Source organism: Drosophila eugracilis, unplaced genomic scaffold (assembly GCF_018153835.1).
Source record: "Drosophila eugracilis isolate 14026-0451.02 unplaced genomic scaffold, ASM1815383v1 contig_1897, whole genome shotgun sequence".
NCBI classification, from domain to species: domain Eukaryota; kingdom Metazoa; phylum Arthropoda; class Insecta; order Diptera; family Drosophilidae; genus Drosophila; species Drosophila eugracilis.
Window position 1 is genome coordinate 2017854 of NW_024572751.1, and position 11642 is coordinate 2029495.

Below are 11642 nucleotides of genomic sequence, written 5' to 3' on the forward strand. Positions count from 1 at the left end.
GGTTTGTCACCTCTGAAAAGCGTAGCAAAGTGCTGCCAGATCAAAGTTGAGCCCTTTTATGTATTCTCCGGCCAGCCTCGTTCGAACTCGCATATGTTTTCACGATTTCTACATACATGTATTCGATATGAATGCGACGCCCTCTTTCGGCAAAAGCCAAAAACGGATAGAATGTACCATCGCTTGTATTAACGCCGCTGTTTGCAAAAGTAAAATTTAGATGGCGCTCCGTCTCGTAAGTAAAATAATATAATTTACACTGCGATACATTACGAATATATTTACATTGCTTTTGTGCTTTCGTTTCGGCCAAATCGTTTATGGCAAAATCGTTTGCCAGAAATTTGTGAGTTTGTCGCTTTTTGATTCCCTATTTTACTTTAACACATCTGTTGGAGTATCAGAAAGTAGTGTGACTTAGAAAGGTCCCGAAATAGTGGAGCATTACAATTTGTTTTCATGAACATGTCAATTTATCAACAACGCATTCTTCTTTATAATTTTGCCTTTAAATGTTAAATGTTAAAGTAATATATGTTGAAGTATAGAAACGTAAAACTGTATAAGAAACTAAAAACTAATAAAATAGCTGGTAATTAACCCTACGCTTGCTTTCGCGAATTACTGTTTTAAGAAAGTACTTAACTGGGCTAAATGGTTTATGGTTTATTTATTATTGGTTCCAAAAGTTTGAAACATTATGTTACATAAGAGTTTCGGTGGATATACCAAATAAATTTGGAAACTATTTAAAAATTGCTTTGAGCTTTAATAAACTTAGAAAAAAGAAATAAACAAATATTGCAGGATATTTAGATGCTTTTAAAAGACAACCTATGCTTTAACCTATTAAGCAAAATAAGGTAAATGGCTGAATCTTTTTAACAACACAAATTAAATATACTGAAGAAATTTTTAATTTAGGATAAGGCACTTTCGCATATCTGTTATCTAGTAGCTATAAAGTTAATAGCGGCACGTAAAAATATTATTATATATAAGATAAAGATCTTGTTTTTTTTATTGCAGGTACTTTTTACTCCCATGAAAAACAATTTGGGAATCTGCATTTGTTTAAAAGCTTCGTACTTAAACTTTATCATCAAACCAATCAGAAAGATGCACCTGAACGGAAATTTCACTATCAAACTGGTCAAGGCCATAACCACGTCTTTACGACCCGGGTCTGTCTGGTGGCCAACTCTCCTTGCCACTATGACAATTATCAGCCCATCCGGCCGCCTTCTCCAGCAGGCGAACGGCCCAAAATCTTGGCACATCGGATTTGCTTAATTGCCTAGGCAATTCGGTTTCGGTTTCAGCCTCTCACCGCCTTTGTTAATTTCTCGTAAAAGTCGTTTGCTGTGGATTGTGGTGCAAAATCCGAAATCCTCCGAATGCTCGCACGTTTGCGTGCGCCTCGTGATTTAATATGCAGCCATCAAATCGGGCTGGAAGTGGGGTGGGCTCCAGTAATTAATGTTAGCCTGTCCGGCTTAAAGACAATGTTTACAAGAAATTGGCGATCGGAAAACCAAAATACCGAAAACTTTCTTCGCAGCTGTTTCTGTTGATGGATTCTAGCTCAGAGCCAGCCGGGAGCCAGTTCATCCGATTACCTCATTCTCATTAAGTCCAACCACAGACGACTGCTGCCATCTACAGACCGAGCAATAAATTGCATTGCGAGCGGTGTCAGTCAGCGGCGCTCGAGAATTCCATGAGTTGCGGCAAAAAATGGTGGACAAGCAGCGCCAATTGTTACTTTCACTAGTCAATAATGCAACAGGGGCAATGCATCTCAATGCCTCCGACAACAACAACTTTCGCATCCAGCGTCTGTGGCTTGGTAATTAAGACGGTCACAGCTCCAGCTCCAGCATCAAATAATCATTCCCAGGCTGAACCGAGGTATGCAAATTGCACGATGCAATAGCCACTCGGTGGCCAGTTTAAACTCGCATAAATGCACATTTGCACTTATTCTGATTGGCATCGTTCACTGCCACTGGCCGCTGGCCACTGGACACTGACTACTAGCAACTGGCGCCAGGCCATCATAATTGGAATTGTATCGAAGCACGGACCGCGATTCACTTTCAATACCCGGCTTTCATTGCTACTCATGTCGACTCACACGCAGCGGGAAGGCGGTCAATTGGTGGTTTGCCTGTTGCTCGACATTGGCTTCATAATCCCGCGACAATGCGATTCAATTTTATGTCGATCGAACGCTGATCACAGATCGCAGATGGCAGATCGCAGATCGCTGACCCAGAAACTTTCAGCGGCAGTGGCATTGGCATTGCCAGCAGGAATTGCTATTCCGGTGCATGCTGCATACTCTATGATCCATACTCCATACTCCATGCTCCATCTAAATGCTCCATCTACATGAGCATTAGCTGCGAAAACCAGTAGAGTTGGCCTGCGGTTGCGGCTGCGCGATAAAAGGAGTAGCCAGCACCTCTCGGTTGCCATTTGCGACTCGTCCATTCAGCCGTTCGGTAGTGTCCCAGTGATCCCAGTCATCTCGCGGTTAAATCGATTCCGAAAACCAGGCAACAAACATGCTGCTGTGTCGGATTGTGCTGGCACTGCTGCTGCTGGTGCTGCTCCACTACTGCCACGCGGAGAATGAGACCACCAAGACAGCACCAGTTTCCCTAGCGGAATCCTTGGCCAGATCGGCAGGATCCTCGGTCCGACTTATTCAAAGCGATCCCTATATCTCGCGCAACCAGAAGCAGTGCTTCGAGACCCGCAGCCTGGTGTCCTGCATCAAGTACAAGGCCAGCAAGCTCATCTGGAAACTGGCCACCAACAGCATGGGTTTCTTCCCCAACGAGTATGGACGCGATCTAGCCGGGGATAAAGGCCGCTGGCTGAGATTGGTCCAGTTAGGAGAGCCCGCCGACGAGGTGGTCGTGTTCAACGACGCCAAGAGCTTGGAAGGTGGGTCCACACAATCGAAAGTTGTTTTCAGCCAAATTCGCAGCTCGAGTTTCTGTGGGGCGAACTTTAATTGATCGCCTGCGCCTGGTAAGTGTCCGGAGAAAATGGATAACCCACTGCCGATGTTTACGATCTATCCGGTTGTAAATTAATTTGAAGCATTATAGCCTCTAGCTGCGTGGATTTGCATTCCAAGAGCGGTTGATTAGCTGCTTCTTTGTTTGTTTTTTAGGAGACAGCGAGCTGACGATGATTCTGAAGTTCCTCAAGAGGGCGGTGGAGACCTTCGGACGTAACCATGGACTCCAGTTGAGACTAAACAGTGACAGTGGAGCTAGGGTCATGGAGGAATCAGGTGGGTCCTGACTTATCAAAAGTCCTATCCCCAGGTTAATTTAAGAAATATCCCCATCAATTAGAAGCCCGTTTGAAGCGCAAGAAGAAGAAGTGGCTCGTTATCCTCCCACTCATCATCCTGATTAAGATTGCCCACCTTAAGATGACCCTCGTGTCCATGCTGACGGGTGTGCTGGGCATGAACGTGCTGTTGGTGGGCGGAGTGGGCTGGCTGATTCACTACCTCAAGTACAAGACCATGTGCAAGATCCATCCGCACCTGGTTCAAACTCACTCTCATGTCTACGAATCTGACCCCACGGACTACTCCCAGTTCGTGGGCAGCAGCAGCTACTCCAACTCTTATTCCCCCTATAGCTCCGGATCCGGGGCTCCTCACGATATCGGCGGCAACAGCTATAGCAAGGACTGGGCCACGAGTAAGGCATATAATGCCCACAACTACCTGGACACGATCAGCAAGCGGATACAGTAGGGAAATCTGAGGAAACCAATCGGACTTGTGCCAGCAATATTGACACCTAGTAAATTGTTACTCGTCACCGTCGTTTTAGGTGTAATTAGCTTACGTAATTTATTGTATCCTAATAAAGTTATTTATTATTTTTTTTATAATGTGCAAACCTAAACGATACAGAGCTTGATTCGAGGAAGATAAAAAGTGGGGTAAGTACTAGAAGTTAGTGACTAAACTAATTCTAAAATGCTTACTGATTGATTAAAAATATTTTTTGAGATTCCACTCCATTAGGTGAATGAAATGAATTAATAATCTAAAATTGCTTGAATTATCTAAATGAGACGGGAAGAAACTGAACGAGTATGTGCGATTACCGCAATTTTTAGTTTAGCATAAACAGTCAATTATTTATAAAATAAAATATTTATGCAACGGCAACACAGCGGCACGCAGCCACAAAATAAATATTTTTTAGGCAAACTTTGCATATATACAAATCAATATTATTTCGGTCTTGATTATATTTGCAAATCGTTTTCAATAATATTTAATTTTCTGGTTGTGTGATGTCACAAACTTAAATGATCAATCCGGAGATAAGTCCACCACCGACCCCTCGGATTTGCCGGAATGCAAACAGTTCTCGTGTGAGCATAAAGCAATTTGTTTATGACGAAGGCAAACAACCGCTTCCCCGACAGGCACCGCCGGCCAAATAAAAATGAAAACAAAAACGTGAGAGTGGCGCTGGGCCCTCGTGTTTACCCGGCTCTTATCAGTGCCATTGCCTTTGTTTACCAAACAAAGGGGATTTGCCTTCCGAGAAGCCATTTCAATTTGGTCGAATCAATACGCCCACTAAAGCAGACTTCCCTGACCGAAATAGAGAACTGGAATTGCTTTTAGAATTTGTATGTTTACAGCTAAAAAGCGCGGCTATAAATGTTTGCCGCTTGTAAATTCGAGTAAGTTTATGAATATTTCAAAAGTTTATATTTAAGCTGCGAAAGTAATCTCTTCTGCTTGCTAACTCAAATTGTTTTAAGATTTAAGATGACATATTTAAAGTTTGTTTTTTTAATTAACCAAAAATTACGAGCCACTCTCTAAGAAAACAAATTGGTCTACGCTCGGTCTACGCCACGTCACAGATACTGAGACCGGTACTAAATTGTAATCCTGCTTGAAACCACGTCTAAACTACATCTGAAAGTTATAAAAAATGCCGTTTATACGTGTGTTGAAGATAAATTCATTTCACAATGAACTGTACTGGCCTAGTCCAGCAAGTTCCACGGCATCCAGCCGGGAATTATGATTATCAGTTGTAAACGAAACAAACAGCACGCCAAAAGCGTGAGGGTGCTAAGATCGCACTTACGTGGCCTTAGAATTGGTACTGACTGCTTTGTTTTTTATCTCCGCTCTTCTAACACAATTTGATACTTGGTGATGAAATAATTCAGGAAACTTATGATCTACGGCAATAGAAAGATTTCTTTAAATATATTAATGATTGGTTTCATTCTTTTGTGATCTCAAAACCCTTAGTATATATAGTAATGGACAAGCAGAAGATTATTTTATAATTTATGTTAATGAGTTCCTTAGAATAAAAGTGACAATAAAAAGCTCAATCAATTAATTAATAGTTTTTGAGCAAATTAGAGGATGGCAAATGTTTACATAAATGCGAAATTTACGCGCAAACTCTTTTATTTTAGATGAAAACAAATGCCATCTTCATTTTCGGCTTTATCGATTGCCAATGGAAATGGATTTCCACGAATAGCATCTCTGTTTGCGAACACAATGAAATACATTGGCTTCCAATATAGATTTATTTGTTATTTTTGCATTTTGTTTATGCCGCAAGCAGACACGCCCTGCAGAGCCTTCCCCTCGACCATCTGGCATAGACCAAAAGTAGTGTGTGCGGGCGGCTCTTTTGGCCCGATGTTTACCAGCTTCTTATCAGGGCCTGCCTTTGTTTGCCGTACAATTTGGCTCGGACTCCCAAGAAGCCTTGCCAATTGTTTAACCAGTCAACTACGCACTCCCCGTAATCAATAGGTTAAATTTGCTGGCCACCTAATGCCACTTAAGCCCAGTTCGGGCCAACTGCCTACTATCTCCTAGCTACACATGTAAATGATTAACCCGGCAAATATCGGTGGGCACATTCATCTGTTTGCTCCCGTTTATGGCACGATGCAAAGCCAACAAAAGGCTAAACTTTTGTGTCGCCCTATCAACTGGCAGATATATGTACGTGTAGAACGAATGGATAGGGGTGATTGCGCATGAATTTATGACCTTTTCAGATAAGTTGGCTATTGGGCGAGCGAGGTCCTGGTCATGGAACTTAAAGTCGGAACGAGTTCCTAATATACTAATTATTTCCGAAAACAAAGCTTTAACCTAACAGAGATTTCTTAACTTGTTAATGTTACTTAGCTTATCGTAAGAAAAAAAGTTTGTATTTAAACGTTTGTTCAGATGCTGTATGTCATGCTCTTGATTACGCTGTGTTCGAAAAATAATCTCTATGTTGGCCATTTGGTTAGCATTAGATACTCATTGAAAAGGACTATTAAGTTTGTAATAATATGTTTTTTGTACATAAACCATTTATTTTGTATTATTGTATGGATTTTTTTTATATTTTTAGTATACAGAAGGGAAGGGAAAGAAAGGGAAGGGAACGGCTCATTAATGTTAATTTATTTTTCGAATTTGTCCGCTTTGCAACCAACAACAAAAGCTAGAGGAATGGAACTCATTCAGCCATATGTAGGTAACATAGGTTTAATCCTACATGCACAAATATACCTCTTCCAGCTTGGAGCGGCAGACACCTGTATGTGGCAAAAACAACCAATTCAGCAGTCTTTATGGAGGAGTCCTGACATCCGATTAGAGCTGGAAAACTATTGATGTGCTATCACTATTCACTATAAGCTTTTCTATTATATGCTAAGCTTAAATTGTTATTTTCCGTATGTATTTTATTACCATTAGTGTTGCAGACTTCATCTTAACTTTGAAGACCTACTAGTTTCCGGGCTCTTAGCTTTCATAGGCTTATAGCAGTGTTGGGTAAACATAATGCTCACTTTGGTGAGTATGTTAACTTAAAGAAACGAAAAGATAAGCAGGTGGATTTTTGCGTTTGAGAGAACTGTATTTTTACAGTTTACAGTTTTACAGCTGTTTTCAGCTGATTTTTAGTAGGACCGAATTTATGCAAGCAAAAGTACATGTCGGAGGAGCATTTGAATATAACGTACATTAAGTTGAAACAATGTAACTGTATGGCAACTCTGTAAGCAAATTCTAACGCGTTCAAATTTTGTGTTGCACAACGTGGCTTAAGCTACACTCTCTTACTTTTCTCTTACTCTTTTGAGAATCGATTCTTTTTGATTCAATTCTTGAAAAGATCGATTAAATCGATTTAAAATCGAAAACGAAAAAAAATTCACTTATTGCTTAAATATGGTAAGGAAAACACCGATTTTACGGTTGCAAACAAAAGTAAAATTTGTTAAAAAAAATTGTTTGAGATCATGTTTCTTGTTATTTATTTAAAACCCATTGTCGATGCATCGATTCACTAAAAAAAATCGATTTTTTCGCACATCTAAAAAGATTGATTAAATCGATTTAAAAATCGAATTGCTTACAGCTCTATCTCTTACTGAAGTACTCTTGATTGGCGACACACACTATGCGCCGCTTTTCTGCAAATAAATTCATAACAAGTTTTCTAAAGCCGACTTCTTATTCTTGTACTGCGCCCGGTGAACTTGTTTTATGTTCGGCAGTCGATCGAACAAGGCACAAAAGAAACGTATTAAAGCCAAATTGAACGACCGAGAAAAGAGGATCAAAAAAGGATTAAGTGATCATAAGCAAAACTTAGCAAGATCTAATGAACAAAAATGATTAAGTGAACATTACAAACCTTCCCTCCCTCAGTTCAGTAAAAACTATTGCTCACATTGTTATAATCATCACTAGCTTCTAGTAATCAACTTTGATGTTTAAAATAGCAAATGCAAACTTTGTAATATATTTTATACGATCACCATGTTACCCAGTTGGCCAACAGAGGAGTATATTCAGAAAGCCTCACAGTTCTCAGGGACAATCAGCTGCAAGTCCAGAAACTCAGCGCCACATCAGCTACGGAAAATGGAGAACGGAGAACTTCAAAGAGCAAACGCAACGCAAGGAGATGGAATTAATCAAAAACCTAAAATCTTGAAGCAAGACTTGGCTAAAATGTATATATCAATGGGATGACAATTTGTCATTAGAATGCAAAAATTTTGACGGTTCACGGTTCTGTTTTATCGGGAATATTTTACTCCATTCAACCTCTTTTAAAAAAAGCCTACTATCAAATTTTGGATCTGCTAATAAAGTTAAGATTTTGTCTTCTTTCACAAGTGCAATCGCATTAGGAAATATACATTTTCGAGCTCTGATCATCAAGGCCGATGCCGGTCATGTGCAGGAGTGATTTAATGGAGACTATATAGTCATTATCCCTGGCTGAGCTGGGCATCGTAAAATGTTACGCTTATCGTAACAACTAACTACTTAACTGATTAAACAAAGGTCTGAATATAAACGTTTGTTCAGATGCTGTGCCCTCATATTCGTTAGTTCGCGGTGCTCGAGAAACAGTCAGCATGTTGCCCAGTTGGTTAACGGAGGCGTATGTCCAAAAAGCTTTACAAAACTTCCACAAGGACGATCAGCTCCGAGTAAGGAAAATATGGGCCAAACCGGCAACGGAGAAAGGCGAGAACTACGTGGGAGTTATGACTCGGATTTATGTGGACTTTGAACGTGGAGATGGAACTAAGCTTAAAAGTTCCTATATCCTGAAGCAAGGCGTTCCTTCGGATGCTCCTCAAGCTAAACTATTTAAGGAATACGATGTTTACAACAGGGAACTGGAGATGTACGACGTCGTCCTCCCCAAAATGGCCAAGATTCTCCAAGAGGCCAACTTTAACGATAAGCTAATGGCGGAGGCAATAATTGTTGATCGGGATCGCACGATAATGATTCTCGAGGATCTGGCTCCTCTCCGGTACATGAATGCGGATAGGGTGAAGCAACTCGACATGACTCACACCAAGCTGGTTCTCGATATGCTGGCCAAGTTCCACGCTGCAGCGATAGTGCTGAATCAACGCGAGCCGAATCTCTTGAGCCAGAACTATGATGCACATTTCTTTTCGAGGAAGCAAAAAAGGTTACGGGGAGGTCTTCGTGGGTTTGTTCAGGGCATTCATTAGGTACGTGAATACCAAACCGAATCTTAAGAATCGCTACGCGGAAAAGTTGGAGAATATCATCAAAAACTTGATGGACTACGCCGGCCGATCTGTCGACGTCGGTGAGAAGGACCTAAAGACATTAGTTCATGGGGATTGTTGGACTACAAACGTTATGTATCTGTACGATGACGAGGGCAATCCCATCACTGTCCTGCCCATTGACTTCCAGTTCAGCAGTTTAACATCTCCGGTAGTGGATTTGCATTACTTCTTCAGTACTTCCCTGAAGACTGAAGTGAAGGACAAAGAATTAGAGCTGGTCCAGTACCACTATTACGGCCTGAAAAAGACATTGGAAGCACTTTCTTACAAAGGCTTATTTCCAAGCCTTTTTGAGTACCAGCTTCAATTCGAAAGGCGACGATTCTTGAGTAAGTTCTGTCGTAATTGATCTGTTCAAATTTAAAGCAAAATTTGGTTCTTTAAAGGTGTAATTATCGCCAACGTATTCCAACCGATTATGGTATACCACGGTAGCGAGGACTGCGAGTTTATAAATCTTTATCAGGATACTCCAGAAGGCATTAAGTTCCAGGACTCGATGTATGAAAACGAAGAGATTCAGAGAAGAATCGAGACCATACTACCCTTCCTTGATGCCAAGGGCTTCTTAGATGCTCATTAATCGTTAAGCTCATGTAATATTGAGTAATAAAACAATGTGCTCTGTGTGAAAAAAAATATTTTATATACGATATCAACCAAGTGAACTGCTATCACGCTTTTAGCACGGACAAACAAAAATTAAGATTGTAGGCATGTTTTCGTCACAATAAAGTGTTCGAGAACTAGAATGACTAGACGAATCTCTACCTGTGTGACTGGGCTTTGTCGAATTTGCCATCTCACAATGACCTTGTAGAACTGAAAATTCACTCGAGAACAGAGATAGCCGGCAATCGGCGTTACAAAGCTTATCGCGGCAGCTTTATAATATTCGCGATTCGATAAGATCCCATTTCGTCACAATATAAGCGTGAGCACTGGGGCTTCGACGTCAGAAGTTCGAAAGAGCGCATCAGGTAAACAATGCTACCCACATGGTTAACCGAGGAGTATTTGCAGCCCAGGCTGAGGGCTTACTGCAAGGACGATCAGTTGAAAGTTCTCAAGATCTGGGCCAAGCCGGCGACTGGTAAAGGTGAAAACTTTGTGGGCGTTATGACCCGTATCTATGTGGACTACCAGCTGGGCGATGGATTGGTTGAGAAGAAAACGTTCATCGTCAAGCAAGCACTGCCAGAGGATGTGCCCCAGGCAGAGGTATTTTTCGAGTACGATCTCTACACCCGGGAGATGGACATGTATGAGTTCATCCTTCCCAAGTTGAAGGAACTGCTGCAAGAGGCTGGCCTGGATGGAAAGATGACTGCAGATGCCATAGCCGTGGACCGCGAGTTCAGCACTATGATTCTGGAGGATCTTGCTCCATACAAGTTTGTGAATGCCGATCGAGTTAGCCAGCTGGATCTGGCTCACAGCAAACTGACTCTAGAAATGTTGGCCAAGTTCCATGCCGCTTCCATAATCCTGCAAGAACGCCATCCGGAACTGCTGACCAACTGCTTTTTCACCCACTTCTTTTCGCGGGATAAAACGGCGTATAAGGAAGTCTTCACGGGGTTGTTTAGGGCTTTCCTGAGGTTCATAAATGGCCAACCAAACTTAAAGCAAAGCTATGGCGAAAAGCTGGAGAAATTGCGTACCCACATCATGGAGTATGGGGCTCGGGCCTACGATGTGGGGGAGAGTGATTTAAAGACATTGAACCACGGGGATTGCTGGACCACCAACATCATGTTCCAGTACGACGATGCAGGGAAACCCCAGACAGTGGTGGCCATAGACTTTCAATTCAGTAACTGCACCTCCCCAACGATCGACTTGCACTACTTCTTCACCACTTCTCTAAAGGAAGAAGTCAGGGACAAGGAATCGGAACTTGTTGAGCATCATTTCAACGCCTTAAAAGCGAACCTGGAAAAGTTTTCGTACAAGGGCCCATTTCCCACGTTGCAGGAGTATCAGCTCCAGTTCGAACGACGTCGGTTCATGAGTAAGTAAAGCTTAATCTATCAGCGAAGCACGTGATTTTAATCATTATCTTTTCCTAGGTCTGATGGCTCACATGTTCAAGCCTTGTATGATTTACAATGGCACCGAAGGGACATCGGACTTCTCAAGTCTTTATAAGGATACTGAGGAAGGACTGAGATATCAGACATCCGTTTATGCCAGTGAAGCTGTGATCAGAAGTGCTACCAAACTATTAGCTATACTCGACAGCAAGGGCCTTTTGGATCTTCAGTAGGTTATTACAACTTATTCATAAGTAATTCTGCAATATAAAGAACAACAAAAATACATACTAATATAAAACTTTTCTTGTTATATCACATCTCAGAGATTTATTTAAACATTTTATAATTATTTTCCTTGGGCTCTGTTTGTTTGATTATACGATTGTTGTTAGTTTACAGCCCGCAATTTAGATAGGGGTCCTGATATTGTGT

General features: G+C 41.4%; 3 protein-coding genes across 3 annotated transcripts; all 3 read left to right on the forward strand.

The window, feature by feature from the left end:
- The first annotated feature begins 2570 nt into the window (after nt 1-2570).
- On the forward strand, nt 2571-3787 carry LOC108115281. Its single transcript, XM_017226641.2, has 3 exons — nt 2571-2955; nt 3188-3310; nt 3375-3787. Exons 1-3 carry the CDS (start codon nt 2571-2573, stop codon nt 3785-3787), a joined length of 921 nt encoding a protein of 306 aa, XP_017082130.1.
- A 4667-nt stretch (nt 3788-8454) lies between these two features.
- LOC108115247 lies at nt 8455-9923 on the forward strand. The gene is given in 3 exon segments (XM_017226603.2): nt 8455-9033; nt 9035-9500; nt 9558-9923. Coding segments are annotated over 3 exon segments (1224 nt in total). The 5' UTR covers nt 8455-8472; the 3' UTR covers nt 9755-9923.
- Nucleotides 9924-10143: 220 nt separating this feature from the next.
- Nucleotides 10144-11508, forward strand: LOC108115257. The gene is made up of 2 exons (XM_017226613.2): nt 10144-11185; nt 11244-11508. The coding sequence occupies exons 1-2, from the start codon at nt 10159-10161 to the stop codon at nt 11438-11440; spliced, it is 1224 nt and encodes a 407-aa protein (XP_017082102.2). The 5' UTR covers nt 10144-10158; the 3' UTR covers nt 11441-11508.
- Nucleotides 11509-11642: the final 134 nt, after the last annotated feature.

Bases quoted from the DNA above. Each gene is read 5' to 3' on its own strand.
- LOC108115281 (XM_017226641.2), top strand. From the start codon at position 2,571: ATGCTGCTGTGTCGGATTGTGCTGGCACTGCTGCTGCTGGTGCTGCTC. The intron at 2,956-3,187 runs GTGGGTCCACAC...TTTGTTTTTTAG, and splicing joins CGACGCCAAGAGCTTGGAAG to GAGACAGCGAGCTGACGATG. The intron at 3,311-3,374 runs GTGGGTCCTGAC...CCCATCAATTAG, and splicing joins TAGGGTCATGGAGGAATCAG to AAGCCCGTTTGAAGCGCAAG.
- LOC108115257 (XM_017226613.2), top strand. From the start codon at position 10,159: ATGCTACCCACATGGTTAACCGAGGAGTATTTGCAGCCCAGGCTGAGG. The intron at 11,186-11,243 runs GTAAGTAAAGCT...ATCTTTTCCTAG, and splicing joins CGAACGACGTCGGTTCATGA to GTCTGATGGCTCACATGTTC.